Source organism: Microplitis demolitor, chromosome 9 (assembly GCF_026212275.2).
Source record: "Microplitis demolitor isolate Queensland-Clemson2020A chromosome 9, iyMicDemo2.1a, whole genome shotgun sequence".
NCBI lineage: Eukaryota > Metazoa > Arthropoda > Insecta > Hymenoptera > Braconidae > Microplitis > Microplitis demolitor.
The window spans coordinates 15,969,693-15,989,931 of NC_068553.1; the positions used below are offsets into that span (position 1 = coordinate 15,969,693).

General features: G+C 26.3%; 1 protein-coding gene across 1 annotated transcript; it reads left to right on the forward strand.

Annotated features, from left to right (window-relative positions):
• Positions 1-729: 729 nt before the first annotated feature.
• On the forward strand, positions 730-14,266 carry LOC103573649 (coiled-coil domain-containing protein 170). The gene is made up of 13 exons (XM_008552818.2): positions 730-816; positions 2,819-2,911; positions 3,070-3,201; positions 3,278-3,466; positions 5,107-5,376; positions 5,490-5,634; positions 7,438-7,610; positions 7,700-7,900; positions 9,220-9,363; positions 9,893-10,056; positions 11,702-11,810; positions 11,893-12,296; positions 14,063-14,266. The coding sequence occupies exons 1-13, from the start codon at positions 730-732 to the stop codon at positions 14,208-14,210; spliced, it is 2,259 nt and encodes a 752-aa protein (XP_008551040.1). The 3' UTR covers positions 14,211-14,266.
• The last annotated feature ends 5,973 nt before the right edge of the window (positions 14,267-20,239 follow it).

Consider the following 20,239-nt stretch of genomic DNA (forward strand, 5'->3'; position numbering starts at 1 on the left):
TTTTATTAAACTGTTGCATATTTTTGCAAAATTTATAAAATATGTCTGAGATAATATTGCGCAAGAATTTTCCAAAAATAATTATTTCTTATGACTCAACTGATAAAAATAAATTAAATATTTATTTTTTATGATCTCAATATATTTTTTTATTACTCTTAAAAAAAAAAAATATTTATTTTTCAATTTTTTACTGCAAAAAAAAGTGAGAGCTGCATAATTATCGGCATTAAAATTATGATTAATTTTTTCTAGACAAAATGAATAATTAAAATTTTATTTCTTCCGAATTACTTTTTTTTTTTTTTTTTTTTTTTTTTTTATCCTAGCAACCGAACAATAAAATTATCATCTCTAGTGTGTGCTGTAACATCGATAGTTTAACAAGAGTTAAAAGTAAGAAAGTTCGTTATTTTCTTCGATTATTTTGAAAACTCAGTTGTAACAAAACTAGTACATGCAATGGCGTCATACACCCTTCGACTTTGCGTGTTGACATTAAATCGACGAAGCTAACACTTTAATAAATTGCGCTCGCGTCGTGTATCCGCGTTTGTTATTTTCGATAAATAAAAATAATGATAAAAATAATTTAATTAAATTTCAAAGTATGATCAACTTATTTATAAATATACTTACTTATATTTTTATATTTATAGTAGTATAAAAAAATCTATATTGATTGTTTACTTGTTTTTATATAAAATCTGTGACTTTAATTTACTAAAGATGGCAGAAGATTCTAAGGATTTACCCGGAAATACAGAAGAAGATTTGAAGATTTTTGAGACACTTTGTATTTCAACACCTGACAAGGTTTTTTTAAATTTCAAATTCGTCATTGTTGAATTTATTTTTTTAAATTTTTAAATATAAAAATTTGTCACTTAATTTTTATAAAAAATTTTTTAAAATTAATTTCAAGTTTTGTAAATTTTAGAATAATTTAGGGAGTCAAGATTACAGAAATTTTTTTTTTATTCATTCATTTTATATTTTATATAATTAATATGGTATATATTTATAATTAATTTAGTACATGTGCTGCTTGTATGAAAATACACAAACGAATATTGACCTGAGAATAGTGTACGTTGCCATAGTATTATAGCGAATCGATTTTACCTGCCACTATACAATACTCTCTTTAATTTTTATGGTAATAAAAAAAAATCGTTACATTCCTGTGTAAAAAAAACAAATAAGTTTTGGAAAAGCGCCCCGTCAAAAAAATAACTTTTGGCGCAATTTTAAAAATTGGAAATAAAGCAAGTCATTTAAGTTCTTTTTTTAAGTTGTCTTAGTACCGATTTACCCCGACTAAGTCAAATTAAAGTCATGTCTTTGATTTTACTTAGTTGATTTAAATTTAAATTAAATTCAAATCAAATTTGATTTGAATTTATAATCCTGGTTAACAGACGATTAGTAATGATCAGGTTTTTTTTACAACAAACTAATTACAAAAAAAACAAAAACTAAAAATATGCACATGTAGAAAATTTAAAAAACTACAGGTGCAAATTTTTTAAATATTTTTTTTTTTTATAATTTATTGTATAAAAAAAAATCAAAAAATTACTAATTTGCTAACTTCAGAATCTTCTTGAATTTCACTTGAATTTTGAATTTAAAAAAGTTGTATTGAAGTTAAAAAAAATTAAGTGTAGCCAAAAATAAGTTAACTAAGTCAGATGTAAGTCAAAAAAATTATAGCAGTCAAAATCAAGTTAATTAAGTCCAAAAAGTCCAAATCGTTAATTTTTGACCCGAGTGTTAACTATTACAAACTTCAAAACATGACACCTTTGAAAATTAAAAATCCTAATATTAAGACATGTTAAAAGAAAAACAAGGGTTCAGAATTTCAAAAAGTTCAATCTATTTTTTTGAATGTATTTTTACACTAAAAATAAATATGAATCTTAGCACTTTTAATGGAGAGAAATAAAAGTTACAAAAGAGTCTAAAAACGTTAATTTAAAGTACTAGGTCAATTGTTTTTTTCTTTGTATTTTCCAAAGTTTAAAAGTTGTGTAAAAAAGTTAATTGTCAATTGTCATATTTTAAAGTTTAAAATAGTCAACATTTTTTTTCACACGGGCTATTAAAACTCGAATTTATTTTTTTAAAATATGTGACGCAATAAAAAATTAGTACATATTCTTTCTTATTTATTTTTAACATTGATTCAAATAATAGGATAGTATTTATACATAGAAAGTACTTTCATGTTTTACAATAAACTAGAAATATGTTAAGTATGATTTATCTGTTTAAACTGTATGAAATATACATATATATAAATATATATATCGAACAAAATTTAGCTCATAGAGTTAACTCGTGCATAGTACGAGTACGTCACGAAACACTCTATCACGAATTTAACTTGAATTTTGTGTATTTTTATACATAGATATACATCAATATAAATTTATTATATATATTCATATATATGTATCTATACATTTGTTTCGAGCGCTTATTTCTTTGACAGAATCTTAATAATTCCCAGTTCTAAGCATGACGCGACTCCTACAATATATTTTTTAGTGGCTCATATTACCTCTGAATCTTTTTTTTTATTTTTTTCAATTCAAAAAAATATCAAAAATTAATTACGAAAAAAAAAATTTTTAAGTGGCAGTGCCGCAGGTGGTCAACTTACCCCATCCTTACCCAGACTAATTAAAAAATTTTCAAAAAAAAAAGTTATTTTTTTTTTTTAAATTCGTGTCATTTTTGGATTAAAAAAAATTTGAATTTTTTAAATAAATTTTTTTTATACGAAATAAAAAATATATATATATTTTAGTATGATCAAGAGGATATGACGCATGACGTCACCACAAGTTTAAGAAGTGAATTAGCAGCTCTGGAATATAAACGAGACCGACTTTCATCAGAAGTAAGTCTGGTTAATGTTTATTATCATGAACTCGAGTGTTAATTAATTTTAACAACAACAGCAAATCTTGATAAATTATTTTTAAAATTTTAAGTGTTACGAGAAGATATGATTTATTATTACAATTTAATTTATGACGTTATTATTATTATTTAAAGCTTCAAGATATGAAGACTACATTGAGATCACGGGACCAGAGGGTAACTGAATTACAGATGGAGGCCGATCAATTACGTGAACAAGCTGCGAGACAAAATTCTATAATCTCTAGTTTGAAAAAACGAATTCAAGTTAGAAAAAAAAAAAATTAGGCAGTTGTGTGTCGAAGTATAGAAATAAAAATTAAATGGTTAAATAAATTTTTAGGACTTAGAAGACAGGGAAAGAAATCTTTATGCAACTCATGGACGAAGTGAGATAACGATCCAGAGTTTACAGCGTGATGTCAAGTATCATGAAGAAAAAAATCGAGAGTATGAAAAGAAAATTCGGCAATTAGAACATCATCTTACTGAAGAAACGGATTTGAAAGAACGCGCGCGCTTGAATTTACAGGTTTGAGTTTTTTAAAATAGAAAATTTTCGGGTTTTCTGTTGGAAATATAAATTTTCTTTGGCTAGTTATATCATATTTTATTATTAAAATATTTTTTGAAGTTCCTGAAGTCTGAAAATGGCCACTTTTGGCCTAAAGTTACTAAATAGTACGTTTCCTGAACAAATGTGCAGAAAATACAGAAGAAAACGGAATTTATTGGCTGACATTCCGAAAAAACTTTTTTTTGGAATCACATCATATTATATATTGTTGTCATATATACATTGAGTAAAGATACCATTTTTGATAATTTTAAAGGCGAGAAATAGCTATTTCGAACGTCTTCTGAGAAAATACTCGGAAAATTCTCAAAATCTGAAAAAGTGAAAACCACCGAAAATAGGGTTTCAGATTTAGAGAGCAGAAAAAAAGATCTACCGGCTTTTGCTCAAAACGAAATTTTTTTATAATACATTTTATTACTTAAACGTCACTTTTAGTGATCTCGAAGGCGAAAAATGGCCATTTTGTCTGCTAGTATTTATTTAAGACGTCTCCTGAAAAAATACAGTGAAAAAAAGAGTTTACTGACTAATACTCTGAAAAATTTTTTTTTATTGCATTTTAATATATATATCATTTAAGTATCACTTTTGATACTATTGAAGGCTAAAAATGGCCATTTTGGCCTCTATTTCTTATTCAATACATTTTCTGAGAAAGTACTTAAGAAAATACAGAAAAAAAGGACTTGCTCACTTATTCTCAAAATAAAAATTTTTTATAATAAGTATTATGTACATATTATTATTCAAACGTCATTTTTTATGTTCCCGAAGGCTGAAAATGGCCAGTTTTGGCCTAAAGTTACTAAATAATACGTTTCCTGAGAAAATATCTAAAAAATACAGCGAAAAAAATAATTTACTGATTGATACTCCGAAAAGTATTTTTTTTTAGTGTGTTTTATTATATATTATTTAAATATCACTTTTGATACTATCGAAGGTTAAAAATGGCCACTTTTGCCTCTAGTTTCTATTTCATACGTTTTCTTAGAAAATGCTTAGAAAATACAGAAAAAAAGGGTTTGCTGGCTTATACTTGAAACAAAATTTCTTTATGAGGCCTTTCGTTACTCAAATGTCATTAATAATGTTCCCGAAGGCTGATTAGCCATTTTGGCCTTTAGTTCTTAATTAATACGTCTCCTGAAAAAATACTGGAAAAAAGGACTTCCTCATTTATGCTCACAATAAAAGTTTTTTTATGACATATCTTATTATTTAAATGTCACTTTTTACACTATCGAAGGCTAAAAATAGCTATTTTGGCCTCTAGTTCCTAATTAATACATCTCCCAAAAAAATCTATAGAAAATTCAGAAAAAAAAATGGACTTGCCTGTTAATGTTCAGAATAAAATTTTTAAACTCATTGGCGCTCGGTAACAGTTAAAAATTTTTGAGTCATTCCGCAGGATCAAAGTCCTTTTTTTCTTAATACTTAGAAAAAAGTGTTTTTAATAATTTTAAAAATTCAAATTCGAATTTTTATGAAGTATTTTTTACATGCGGTCTTGACTGGAGTAAAATTTATTTTTTATAAAAAAAAATTAATTATTTAAAAAATATTAATGATTGAAATTTTTGAATTAGGATTTTGTTAGAAGACTAGCCCATGCACTGAATAGTGAATTTTGCGATAGTACACATCACAGCCCAGAAATGGTAATCCACAAAGCTGAGGAACTTGTTCAAGAAGTAAATCGACTTCGCACTAAAAGTATTAATTTTGAGAGTCAATTAACTAGTGTAGAAAATGAATCTAAAAGTTGCAGAGATTTGTTAGAACGTTCTAATATTGAAAGAGATCAATTACAACGACAAGTTAGCACGCAATCAGCTGAACTAGAACGACTTCGTCAGGTCTATTATTTAACTATTTAAATTGTTGATAATATGTACATATATATACAATAGTTATATTTATATTTGAAGATAGATAGAGTTACATTTAATTAATTGTGAGTCTTTTACAGGATAAAGAGTGCCTTGAAATGCAGTACAGGGCCACTGAGAGAGAATTAAATGAACTCAGGGACAAATTAGTAAATGCTAATAGAAATCTCACTAGTATTACGGGAAATGTTTCAAGTCAAGAGACACTCATTTGTCAGTTGCGAGGTACAAATTTATAATTTTAAAAGTACTAAAAGTTAATGACTAATTATTTTATTCTATTTTTTTGAACTGATGAAAAATATATATATATTTTGATTTGAAAATTTCTTCATTGATTAATAAAAAAATTTAATAATAATAATAACTATGGATTTTTCTGTAGACTTGAAATAATGTTTTTTAACTTCGCCAAAAATTTTTTTAAAAATTTTTTATTTGGTTGAATTTTTTCGAAAAAGAACGAATTTTTTTTGGAAAAAAGTTATCTTCAATTTATATACGACTATATATGCCAACATATGACAATATATATGCTCATACATGATTATGTCGAAGAATTAACAATATATGGCCACACATGACTACATATACTCATATATGGAAAATGGCAATATATGATCGCATATGGCAATATATGGCCATTTATTGTAATATATGGGAAATGACAATCATGGCCGCATATAATTATATATGGTCATACATGGATATTGAAAATATACGACAGCATATAAGTATGTCCTGTCATATATAAAAAATAACAATATATGACTATATATGTGCATAGATTTTTATATATGAAATTGGCAATATATGGCCGCATATGACTATATATGGTCATGTATAGTAACTGGCAAAATATGACTAGATATATATGTATATATTGTCATATAGGGTCATATATAGTTCGTATATTATTATGCATGATCATATATGACCATATATGGATTATCGTCTCTAGCCATACATAGATCATATATGACCATATATGAATCATTGTATATGACCATAGATTGTTATATATGAATTTGGCAATATATGACCGCATATGACTATATATGGTCATGTATAGTAACTGGCAAAATATGACCAGATATATATGTATATATTGTCATATAGGGTCATATATAGTTCGTATGTTATTATGCATGATCATATATGACCATATATGGATTATCGTCTCTAGCCATACATAGATCATATATGACCATATATGAATCATTGTATATGACCATAGATTGTTATATATGAATTTGGCAATATATGGCCGCATATGACTATATATGGTCATGTATAGTAACTGGCAAAATATGACCAGATATATATGTATATATTGTCATATAGGGTCATATATAGTTCGTATATTATTATGCATGATCATATATGACCATATATGGATTATCGTCTCTAGCCATACATAGATCATATATGACCATATATGAATCATTGTATATGACCATAGATTGTTATATATGAATTTGGCAATATATGGCCGCATATGACTATATATGGTCATGTATAGTAACTGGCAAAATATGACCAGATATATATGTATATATTGTCATATAGGGTCATATATAGTTCGTATATTATTATGCATGATCATATATGACCATATATGGATTATCGTCTCTAGCCATACATAGATCATATATGACCATATATGAATCATTGTATATGACCATAGATTGTTATATATGAATTTGGCAATATATGGCCGCATATGACTATATATGGTCATGTATAGTAACTGGCAAAATATGACCAGATATATATGTATATATTGTCATATAGGGTCATATATAGTTCGTATATTATTATGCATGATCATGTATGACCGTATATGGATTATTGTCTCTAGCCATACATGGATCATATATGACCATATATGAATCATCGTATATGGCTATATATGATCCATTTTTTCTAAGAAATGAATAAAAATACTATTAAAAACACTGTTTTGAAAAAAAAAAAATTTCTTTTTTCTCAGTATTTGAATGAATTAAAACTAATAATTGATTTTAGATGACTTAAAAAATCGAGAAGAAAAACTTTCACGTGTTCAAAATGAAATGCGTCATCTTCTTGAATCATTAGCAATACTTGTAAGTACGCCAAATAGATTTGTTGAATCTCATGAGAACTCGATAAAAGATAGAATACGTGAAATAATTGCTGAAAATAAAGATCATGTACTAGTAAGTTATTTAAATACTATGTTATTATTTTTTTTTTTTTAATTAAAATGTATTGTGATTTGTGATGTTAATTATTGTATTTGAAATAGAAAATTAATAACTTAAAAGAAAAATTAAATGGTCTCTCTGACTCAGCAAACCGTCAAAGTGAATTATTAGAGTCAAGTATGATGAAAATAAGAAATCTTGAAGACGATCGTGCGAATTTAGAAGCAAAAGTTCATAAATTAGAGTCTGATTTAACAAGTTGTGAGTTAACTAAAGAATCATTAAGACGGGATAAACATAGTGTAAGTATAAAAACTAATTAATACTTTCATAAAATGACTTCTTTTATTTATTTATTTTTTTTTTTTTTTAAGCAGTTAAAGAAAGTAATCGTATATATTATTAATTAATCTTTAAAACAATGAGACCTATAAAAATTATTGTTTTTAAAATTTGTTAAATTAATTATTATTATTAGATTCTCTAGATTCATTTTAATCCTGATATTAGAAGGAAGATTATAGTAATGGTTCCTATGAAATTATGGTAATAATTCCTGTATCATTATGGTAATCGTTACCATAATATTAAAGTAACTGATATCATACATAAACATAATGATTACTGTATACTATGGTAATCATTACCATACTATAAGAATAACCGTTACCATACATGATAGTAATTATTACCATTCTATAACAGTTACCATTGCCGTACATTATGGTATTGATTACCATAATATTATAGTAATAATTACCATACTATAATAGTAACCATAACATACTATAATAGTGACTTTTGCCAAACATTACGGTAGTTATTACTATACTATAATAGTGACCGTCACCCAACATTATGGAATCATTACCATACTATAAGAATAACCGTTACCATACATGATAGTAATTATTACCACTCTATAATAGTTACCATTGCCATACATTATGGTACTGATTACCATAATATTATAGTAATCATTACCATCGTTTAATAGTAATCATTAACATATTATAATAGTGACTGTTGTCAAACATTATGGCAGTCATTACCATACTATAATAGTGACCGTTACCCAAGATGGTAATCATTACTATACTATAATAAATACCGCTACCATACATTATGGTAATGATTACCAAATGTTGTGGTAATGATTTTCATGATATGAGGAACTTCTAAATGTTATAATAACCATTACCATATATTATGGTAATTATTCCTGTACATTATAGAAATCACTACCATACTATATGGTAACGTTTATCATATTCATATGGGAACCATACTTACTATGCAACAACAGTAGTATAGGAACGATTGCCATAATATTATAAGAACAGTTACTATGGTGTATAAAATTTATTCCTATTCGCACCCAGTAATCATTACAATATGAATACGTTATCTATTCTCATAAGTACGGTAATCTTTACCATCCAATATAGGAACTTTAACCCTAATTGTAAAAACTATTCTTATAATTTTGAAAATTTTTCTCAAAATTATGGGATATAGCCCATAATTCTAAATAATTATTACTGGTCACCATAATTTTCTCTCCATGAAGACTAAAATTTTAAAAAATTTTCTACAACTAAATTAAACAATATATTTTTAGTTTACAATATTTTTGGAACGTTTGGGCAAAGCCATGCAAATGGATGACATTTCCCAAGAAATCGGTTTGGATCTTCAAACAGAAGCTCTTTTAGTTCGAGCTGAACAATTAGCTCGTCTTGAGACAGATAAACTCGTCGATAAGGTAACAAAGTATTTAATTAAAGTCGTTATATTAAGTCTAATAAATTATTATCAATGATTAATAAAAAAATATAATAGCTTTTAATATAAATTTAAAATAAAATGAACTAATTGTTGGTTGTTAGTTGTCCTTGAGTGTTTTGCTTCTAATATCGGTATTTATTGTCTTGTCTCGTGTATGTGCTTTAACAGCTAGTCTACAACTACACGACATTCCCCAGGATACGACGGGAGCGGTCTTTCGAACTTCCTTGTCTCAAAGAAGTAAGCCGTAGGCAGGAAAATTAATTACGAACGTCCAAAAATCAAGCCTGCATTTTTTAATCATAGATCTAGGATCATATTTTTTGTAGATTTTTTTTTTTCATAGCATAGCGCACTACTCACCACTTATTCACTCATTATCGAAATCTATCATCTAAATTGATAGTCAAAAACAAATATTGAAATGACAAAATATTTGTTATATTTTTACATATGAATTTATTTGTTGATAATTGATGATAATAATGGATTTTATTTTTTACTAGACGTCAGTTGTTTATCAACTTCAAAGAAGAGTTAGAACTTTACGCGAACAATTACAAAGGCGGGATTTACACTTGGATTTGTTGCGTAGAAAACTTTCATTACAAGAAGATGGCGTGAGAATAAAATCTATGTTACAAGCGGAAAGAGATGACGCTAATTTACGGTATCTTAATTTATTAATTTAATTATTTATTTAACTAATTATACATTTTACTTTTTCAGAGTGAATATGAATTTTATTTAATGACTCCGTGTACACAGTTAGAAATTTTGTGTATTTGTGTTAAAAAAATATTTGGTTAAATTTTTTGTATTGATTTTTAATACAGAAATCTGCTAATTCAACAGACACCGTTTGTGTTATTTTACACGGAGAAAAAATTATAGTAACTGATCCTAGTACGTTTATGAAATATCATCCCATACCGTTATGGTAATGATTACTTGGGATTATGGGATATAGACCCATACTTTCTGGGAAAGTTTTTATAAGTATGGGAACGATTCCTATCATTATGGTAACAGTTCCCATATCGCATGTGAAAGAATCATGGTAATGATTACCATACTCATAGAAATAGTTCCCATAAGCAAATAGGAACCAATCCTATAACCACATTGTAACGGTTCCTAAGCGTATATGGTAATGGTTACCATAATATTATAGTAATCATTACCATAGGTGCATAGTAACGATTACCATAATTCCATAGGAACTATTCCGATACCATATGGGAATTATAGGAATGATTACCATAATATATATGGGTGCCGTTCCTATAATCAACATTTCAAAAAAACCGGTTACCATGCAGTATGGGAACCATTCCCATAATATATTGTAACTGTTACCATAATTTTCTCTCCGTGTACTTTAACAGATTTTTTATATTAAATGATTAGAAAATCTAGAATGTGACACATTTCTGTGTTATTCGAAAATTAACACAAAATTTGTGTTGTTTGACTAAACGTTCCCGCGCAATTCTTCATTACTATAACTAAGCAAAGCATTGTAGCAGCATTTTCTGCAGGACAATTTGGATTATAATTTATTAACAATTAAATATATTCATCTAACCATTAAATTTAGATAACTTTTATATCTTTTTGAACTGGTTCAATTGTTCATTAAATTGACATAAGTTCTACTAAGGGTACACTGTGAAAAGTTTCCAACAAATTTTACTATGGGTGCATTGTAACCCCGGACCATAAGAAAACTGATACAAAATTTACAAGTGTCCCATAGTAAACGTATGTGCATAGGTCCCAATTGTGTCGTCTGCGCATACGTTTACTATGGGACACTTGTAAATTTTGTACCAGTTTTCTTATGGTCCGGGGTTACAATGCACCCATAGTAAAATTTAATGGGAATTTTTCACAGTGTAGATCAGTATACTTGAGTTGGTTGGATTATGTGCTTATTAGTTGATTTTAACCCGAAAAATTTGTTAAATTTACACAAATTTTCTGTCCAAAGAACAGATTTTATGTGTTCAATTTTATTTAACATAAAATTTGTGTTAAAGATCAATACAAACGCAATGTGTTGAATTTAACACAAAATTTCTAACTGTATACAGAGTAAAAGGGAAGTTTTTTACTGAATAGGGGGTTTTTCGGTGATCTGAATTTTATTTGAATCCGCATTCACTCTAATCCAAAATTTTGATTATCACGATAAATTTCCCCTTAGGATAACTTTTAACTCCTAAGGGAGTAATTAAATTTAAAAAAAAACCCGCCCTGCATTTACTCCGGATTTGAATCGCTTTTACCCTGAAATTTTTTTTTTTGCGCAGAGCTAAAAAGGCAATGAAACAAATCGATCGACTACAGATCCAATTAGCTGAAGAAAAATCTCGTAATCGTGAATTGAGCGCTCAGTTAACTGAAGCCGCTGATTACAAGGTCAATATTAAATAATTAATGAATAATTTAATTACTGCTATCTAGTAAAATATTTTTATTTGAGATAAAATGAACTTTACAGATTGCGGCGTTAGAGCGCAGTCGTAAAATAGAAGAACTACAAAAGCGTCTAGTGGAGAGTGAAATGTTGAGAACCCGTTACAGTAGAAAATTAACGATGCTGAAAGATCAAATGCGAACCATAACAGAGAGTGCTGATCAAGAAAGATCTATTAATGATCATTCATTACAATTACTACGTGATGAACTGGCTCAGGTTAAACAAAATTTATCGGAGGTCACACGAAGAGAATCACAATTACAAAGTTTCCGAGTTTCTGTTGTTAAATTACTTTCGGAGCCTATTTGTACGCCAGATTATGAAATTGTTTCACGTTTACAAAAAATAGTATCAGCACATCGTGATTTCACAATGTTATCTCGTAGATATGATGAGCCGGAGACTAGTCCGTCCCGGTGTACAAGGTAATAAAAATAATGTTACATAAATATTTTTTATCATTTTTAAATTATATAGATTTTAATATCGGAGCTATTGGTTTTAGGCTGATATTACGTATCGTATATAGTATTTAACTTTAGATAGGAGAGGCCGGGGCACTACGGAATGCCCGAGCGGGTAATTAGGTCTTGTTGTTTTTGGGTAAAAGCAATTCACTTTTATCTGATTCGAATATATCTTTAAATTATCGTTAACAAAAAAATATTTTTCTGGGGCGTAATGGAATACCTTTAATATTTTTGAAATTTTTTTTTTATTTTATGTTTTATTTATTTTTTTATGTTCCATTTTACTCAAAATTTTTGGTAATTAAAAGTAAAACAAATTTTTTTTTGCCATATTTAAAAATTTTTTTTTTATATCTCAACCTTTTTTGTTGTAAAGTCGAAGAATTCAAAAATTAACAAGTAATGATATTTTCGAGCTTTTCGAACTCGAAAACAGTGATAAGTTCTGGGGCTGGTCTGCAGGGTCAAACGTTTTTCAGACTTTTTTTTTTAGCCATAGTTTGATTTATGAAATTTATTTTAAACGTTATGGTAATGGTTCCCATAACGATGGTAACCGGTTTTTTGGAAATATTGATTATAGAATCGGTACCCATGCAAATTATGGTAACCATTCTCATTTATATAGTTTTTATTCCTATACAATATGGGAATATTTCCAATGTCATTATAATTACCATATGTAATAATTACCATATGTTATAGTAATTATTACCATATATTATGTTAATGATTACCATACATTGTAATAATGATTACCCCAATACAAAGAATTTCTAAATAGTATGGTAACCATTACCATTAATTATGGTGATGATTACCATATTGTATGATAACAATTACTATATATTATGCTAATAATTACCGTACATTATAGTAATGATTACCATACATTATTGTAACCGTTACTATACGTTATGGTAATGATTCACATATGAGGATTTTCTAAATGTTAAAGTAATCATTACCATAACATATGATAACGGTTACTATAATATATGGTAATGGTTACCGTAACGGTTAGAAAATCCTCATATTATGATAATCGTTATCATATATTATGGTAACCGTTACCATAATATTATAGTAATCTTTACCATTTTTTATGGTAACAATTACCGTCGATTATAGTAATAATTACCATGTATTATAGTAACCATTAACATAGATTATGGCAATGATTTCCATTTGAAGATTTTCTAAATGTTATAGTAATCATTACCATAACATATGGTTATTATCACCATAATACATAATAATAATTACCATAAAATTTAGAAAATTCTCATATTATGGAAACAGTTACCATGTTGTCTAGGGATTATTTCCATACCATAACAATGAGAATAAAAAAACTATTCTTATGTGATTATGGGAACTATTCCCATACACACGGTAATCATTATCATAATTCAGTTATCACCTGACACAGTAAATATTACCATAATTATAGGAATTTTTCTATAGTTTTGGAAATTTTCTCTAGAACCTTTAAGCGCATAGCCCATTACTAGTAATTATTACCATAACACTATGCGCACTAGGAACTGTCACTATAATTTTCACTCCATGTAACACAATTGTCATTTTAACATCACACTCAGTGTTAAACTTAACCCCAGACACTGCGTGGACTTATACCGGTGTTTTTACAGTCTTCCACACTTGTATATGTTACATGTCCATATATAACTTTTTTTTTTCATAATTTATTGTTTCAGTATTCATCCAGTTCATTCAGTTCACCCACCACGTTCACCTGGATCACGTTGTACGCGTTACGACGACAGTGGTTTTGCGGACCCACCAGATCTTCATGAAATTGATGATGAGTACAAGAGACCTGTAAGAAGCAGTTTGTTACCATGACCCCGGGCTAAATTTCACTGTTAATTATAAATCATAATATTATTGTACGCATTTATTTAAATTAAACTTCAAGGTCAATAATATTTTACTTGAGTAAAAAATAATTGATAACATATTTTTAAAAAAAAGTTAATTTAATACTTACGGTTTTAATTCTATGAATTTATGATGTAAAATATATTAATATTCAGTATTTATAAAAAAGAAAGTCTTAGTGAAATTTAATGTAAAAAAAATTTAATACAAGTTACCGGTTCGAAGTGCAATAAATCTTTTTTATTTAAAAAAAAAAATCACTATTTGGAATCTGAAGTGTTCAATTTAAAATAATTGTAATTAATAATTTAATTAACGTAAGAAAAATAATTACATTAATTAAATATGTAATAAAAAAAATAATAATTAATGAGTAATGACATATTATCAATTCGTAATTTGTTTTAGCGAATTGTGAATTACTGTCATGGTAAAAAAATTTTTCACAGAATTATATGATAATTAAAATTAAATAATAATTTTAAAAATGTAATATAATACTCAGTAAAATACTTGTTTATTATTAATGTAAACAAATTATATTTACTAATGTATTATAAATAAATATTTATGTAAAAATAAAAATGGATTTTTTTTTTACTATTATTTAATATTTTAATTTTTTAAAAATAAAACTCATAACTTATTATTCATTTTTACAGATGAAAAAATTTTTAATTAATTATTATTATTAAAAAAAAATATTTTTTTTTGATTGTTATAACCAGGTTACAAAAACAAAAATAAATACTTGTGTGCTGATTAATTTTAAAAATAAGATTTTTTTTTATCGTGACGAGAAAATTTCCTGATATAAAAAATTTTAATTTATTAATTGTTTTAAGATATTACTGATACAGTTTTGTTTTTACAGTACAAAGTATTACGTGACATTTATTTATATATAAAAAAATAACAATGATATCAGTAAATTTAATTAGGGTGGGGTATTAAGGCCATACTAAGTTTTCGGGGACTCAATACGTTAAGAAAAATTTTTTTTTTTATACTCAAAGTAAATAGAAAAAATTTTCAGCTGAGGTTAAAAAAAAAATTTCATATTTCGCGGGCAAAATTGACATCCTCTAGAAGAGATGAAAAAATTTTTTGGGTATTAAATAGATTTGATTCAATTAAATTTTCTTGTAAGTAATTTACATTAAGAAAAATTACATTTCACATAATTATTGGATGCGAAGGAAAAAAAAATTTTTAATAGTTTTTATCATAAAACAAGTCATTAACATTTTTCGACTGACACTTTCGATTTTTGAAAAAGTTTAACTACCGACTTTAAATTGGTAATTTTTTATTTGCTAATCACTATTTATTATTAACTTCAAAGTAAAAGATTTAAGTTACTTTTAATTCCAAAGAAGATATTTTTGAAAAATCAATTATATTTTCCTTAAAGTAATAAATTACAAAATTATTAAAAGTTAATTAAATTTTGAAAATTGTAAATATTTTAAAGTTGATTATTGAAATACATCTCAAGTAATTTGACACCGAGTTCTTTTATTGTAAATTGATAATAAAAAAAATCAAATTGATTTCTGACTATTTTTTTACAAAAACAAAATTTTTCGAAAACGGTGAAAAAAAAAATCAAAATAATACTCAATTATATTTACATGATTTTGAAACATTTGAAAAATATTAAAAAAAAAAAAATTTATAAAATTTGGAGGGTGGCCCGTTTTACCCCCTCTTCCTATACAATAAAATCTTTATAAAATAAATTTAAAAGTTACATCTTTAGTTGTAATAAAGCATAAAATTTAAACTGCAGTCACATGAGTATATATATTTCAAATATATACATATATATGACTATGTATAAGTGTATATATTCGAGTGGTACAACCGCATTCCGTGGTGCAGACTGAGGATGGTGAGCCAGCCAGATGACCAAGACAACCAGGACGTACAGGAACGTGTTTACGGGGAACATGAATACGAAGGAACGTACGGAAGTGAAAGAGTTAAGGGGAAATATATATACAGGAGTGTTGGTCCTATCCCGACATCCTAACTATACATATATTTATATGTTATATATAAAGAGAAGAAACCAAGGAGGAGTGGATATTATATTTCTAACTAAGAACGAGAGAGAAGAAAAGTTTAAGAAGAACAAATAAAAATAAAAAATACGATGGGAATGTTAAGAAAACAATTCTTCTCCATGAAACTTTTTAACGAAATTGCGCTTCGTTATATTGTACTTGTTATCCCACGGCATAAGAATAAATTATTGTTACAGTGTCCTCTTTATTTGTTAAATTAACTTTCGTCTTGATAAATCAGGGACATTACAAATATAAACACAGAAAAAAAAACAATTTCTTGGCCAAAAAAAATTTTACGTGCCCAATTATTTTCGAAGACAATTTTGATTAAAAAATGATGAAGTTTTCTAAGTTTGAATACTGAAATAATTTTTTTTTGACTTCCGTTTGAATGAGAAAACCAAATTTTCATTTGCTGGTTACCGAACCCAATCAGTAGCGGCTACCGATTATTTTTTTCAGAGTATGCATCACATTGTTTTTCTGTGTGAACATATTTATATACATATATGTTGTATATTTTGTTTATGTATTGACATTTATGTCAACAATTATACAAAACTTATTAAACAAATTTGAACTCCACGCGCACATATGTAATATTATATATGGCACGCATTTTCACATGAATTTTTTTACGCGGGATTTTACTTGAAATTCAAAATTTTCAAAAGTAGAAATTTTTTCGCGCCAAAAAATTTTTTTTTTTTCTGTGTATACACATGTATATATTTAATATGTAACTTACATATGTACATAAATAATGAACAATAAATATATGTTGATAGTTATATTAATATTATTTAGTATATTTTTTATTTGTCTTGATCAATATATCGGCAATACGGAAACGTCGATTGATATCTTATCCGCGAGGATTTAACATGAAATGGCGCTAATAAAATAATACAGGTAATATAAATGAGTAAATTGAGGTATTAAACTTGACATTTATTAACACATATGTCGTAATGTATATAAATATATATATGTTTTTTTTTTTCAACCTTCCATTTTTATATTTTATTTATATTGTCTATATCGTTAAATTTATTATTAGAATTCTTTTTTATTGTTGCGTCTTATTGACTATGAGAATAACCTTGAATTTATATATTTTTTTTAATGACGTAATATATATTTATCACTAATTGATATAACTGAATAAAAGATGTTTATCTTAAGAAAAATAGAAATTTTTATAAAATCAGTGTTTAGAAATTTTCAATTTTTGATTCATTTGAATCGAAGATAAAAAATTATTTTTCAAGGATTTCTAAAAAGTAATTTGGTTTAAGTTTCTCTATTATCTATAAATACATTTTGTTCATTACGTATAATTGATTTTGTAAAGACTTAAGTTATTTGAGGGATTGAATCATTAATATTAAAAAATAATTATTTTTGTTGTTTAAATTTTAAATTAGGTGTTAATGTAAACATTATTCACTTTATTTATCATTTCTTGGTATTTTTTTTTAACAAAGACATATTTGATGATATTGTTGTAGATAATTTATGTAATGACACATAAAAAAAAAATTTTTAAGTATTTAATTTAAAATAATTTTCAAAAAAAAAAAAACATCATTTGATAAGAGAAAAATTCTTTGACACAGCTAATGTAGATCATTTTGAAAACAATTAAAATATAAGATATCGGTAATAGATTTACCTGTAATCATTTTTTAAATTTTTCAAAAAAACAAAAATTCATTTATTTTTTTTTTTTTTTTTTTTTGAATTTTTTTATCAATTTGTAGAGGAAAGGAACAAAAACTGTATGACCTATGGGATAAAATTTCCCGCCTCTTCAAATTTTTAATAAATAAAATAATGGAGCAAAATAAGCCGCGAAAAATTTGAAATTTTTTTATTACGGTAATTTTTTCTCAATAGAAATAAAACTACTATTTTATTTTTATTTAAAAAATTTTATCATTAAAAAGGCGCGAAATAATTTTTTTCAAAAAATAAAAATAATTTTTCAAGTACTTAAAACTTTTATAGAAAATATTGAAACAAAAAAAAAATGTTTTTCAATAATTTAAAGAATATTTTTTTTACTTGGATACTTTACAAGTTTATGATGACAGCATTCAATTTTTAAAGATACCGATGATCTAAGTAACTATTACTAATCATTATATTTATCCGGAAACACTTTTCTATTGTATTACTTTTTTGCGGTTTAATTGATTCTTATCTTTCAATAAACAAACGAATGAAAAACTTTATTTTCAGTTCCATATAAAACTTCTCATCATAATCAAGTTAATAATAAATTTAAAAACCGACGAATAGATTGACAGTAAAACAATTAATCAATAAACGAACATTTCAATTTATATTTTAATTGACCGTGACTTTATCTTCATATCTAAAGGTCAAACCGACTTTTAACCTTGACTTTAAACCGACTGTCACCTTTATTTATTTTCACCTACTCAATTTATAAATTTCACTTTCTCCATAAAAAAACATGTGTATTTACTTTTAACAAACTGATGAAAAAAGAAGGGGCAAAATGAACTCTTTGAGAAAAAAATATTTACACGGCTCATTTTGCCCACTATAGAATCAATCTAATAAAAAAGAAAAAAAAAAAAAACAAATTATTAGTGGTCTATTTTACCCCGTGTCCATCTTACCCATTACTATCTTCATTTCAGTCAATAAAATTATAAATTATTTTAGCGGACTTGTAATTTTGAAAATAAAATAAAAATAAATTTCGTTTGTAAAATATCGGTCATTGGTCACTTTCTACTGATGCCGCAAGCGGTGACTTATCCTAAATTGTTTGCATGTGAAAGTAGCGTGAAAAAAAAAAAACATTAAATTCTCATTAATCACATGACACCATTATAATTATTATTAACTTTTAATCAGAATAATTAAGTTCAATAATAAAAAAAAAAAAAAAAAAATCTGAATGACAGTTGACCCTATAAACCATCTTCAAAATTTCCCGCTTTTTTAACAGAAAAATTGTTATCTTTTTGGGCTCAAAAAACGACTGGACCAAAAATTTGTTTCACTGAAAAAATGCAGTTTTTATTTTTAAAATATTGTGATATCTTTTGAACTAATAAACCGATTTTGACATTTGAGGCTGTACTCAACGCAATTTATTACTCTATTACTTCAAAAAATTTTTTTGAAATGAATGAAACGTTTTTGACTCAATTCAAAAAAACAACTTTTTTGAAAATTTTTCGATAACGATATCTTTTGAACAAATGGTCCAATTTTGATGGTTGAGGTGTCATTTGACGTGGCTTGAAGAGTTCTAGAGCTGTATAGATTTTGGAATCAATTCATAGAGTAAGTTAGAAGTTATCCAAAAAAAACATTTTTCCAAAAATTTTATTTTTGAAATAACTCCGAACATATAGTTAATCTTTTCAGAAGTTATCGTATCTTCATACATACGTACATATGCACATACTCTCGAAATCATCTCGAAATTAGTCAAAATATTTGCCTAGGATCCCAAAACTTTGAGATCTATAAAAAATTGAGATTTCAAAAATCGTACCGAAGCCAATAACTCCTTTGTTTGAAAATTTTAAATTTTCGGCAGAAATTTTAAAATCGTAATGAAATGAATATTTAAAGTGAAGCGAAAATCGAACTGAAATAATTATAATCGCGAATGTAATGAAATATGTGTCACGGATTTAAAAGAGTAATAATTAATTTTTGATAAATTATCGCGACAATTGATTACAGAGATAAAAAATAAATGTATCAGTAGACTAATCAGCTGGATGTGTATTTATTTTAAAAAATGTGTAGCTGATGTGGATGGTGAAGTTGAGTGTAAAATAAAAATAATTTGGTTATCACATGGCAAACATGATGACCTCGATAAAATGAATTATCAGTAGATCGTCTAAATCAGCTCACCTATTATAT

Excerpts from the sequence above, each read along its gene's own strand:
- LOC103573649 (XM_008552818.2), top strand. The coding sequence starts at position 730 with ATGGCAGAAGATTCTAAGGATTTACCCGGAAATACAGAAGAAGATTTG. Across the intron at positions 2,912-3,069 it reads GAGACCGACTTTCATCAGAA|CTTCAAGATATGAAGACTAC; the intron begins GTAAGTCTGGTT and ends TATTATTTAAAG. Across the intron at positions 5,377-5,489 it reads AACTAGAACGACTTCGTCAG|GATAAAGAGTGCCTTGAAAT; the intron begins GTCTATTATTTA and ends AGTCTTTTACAG.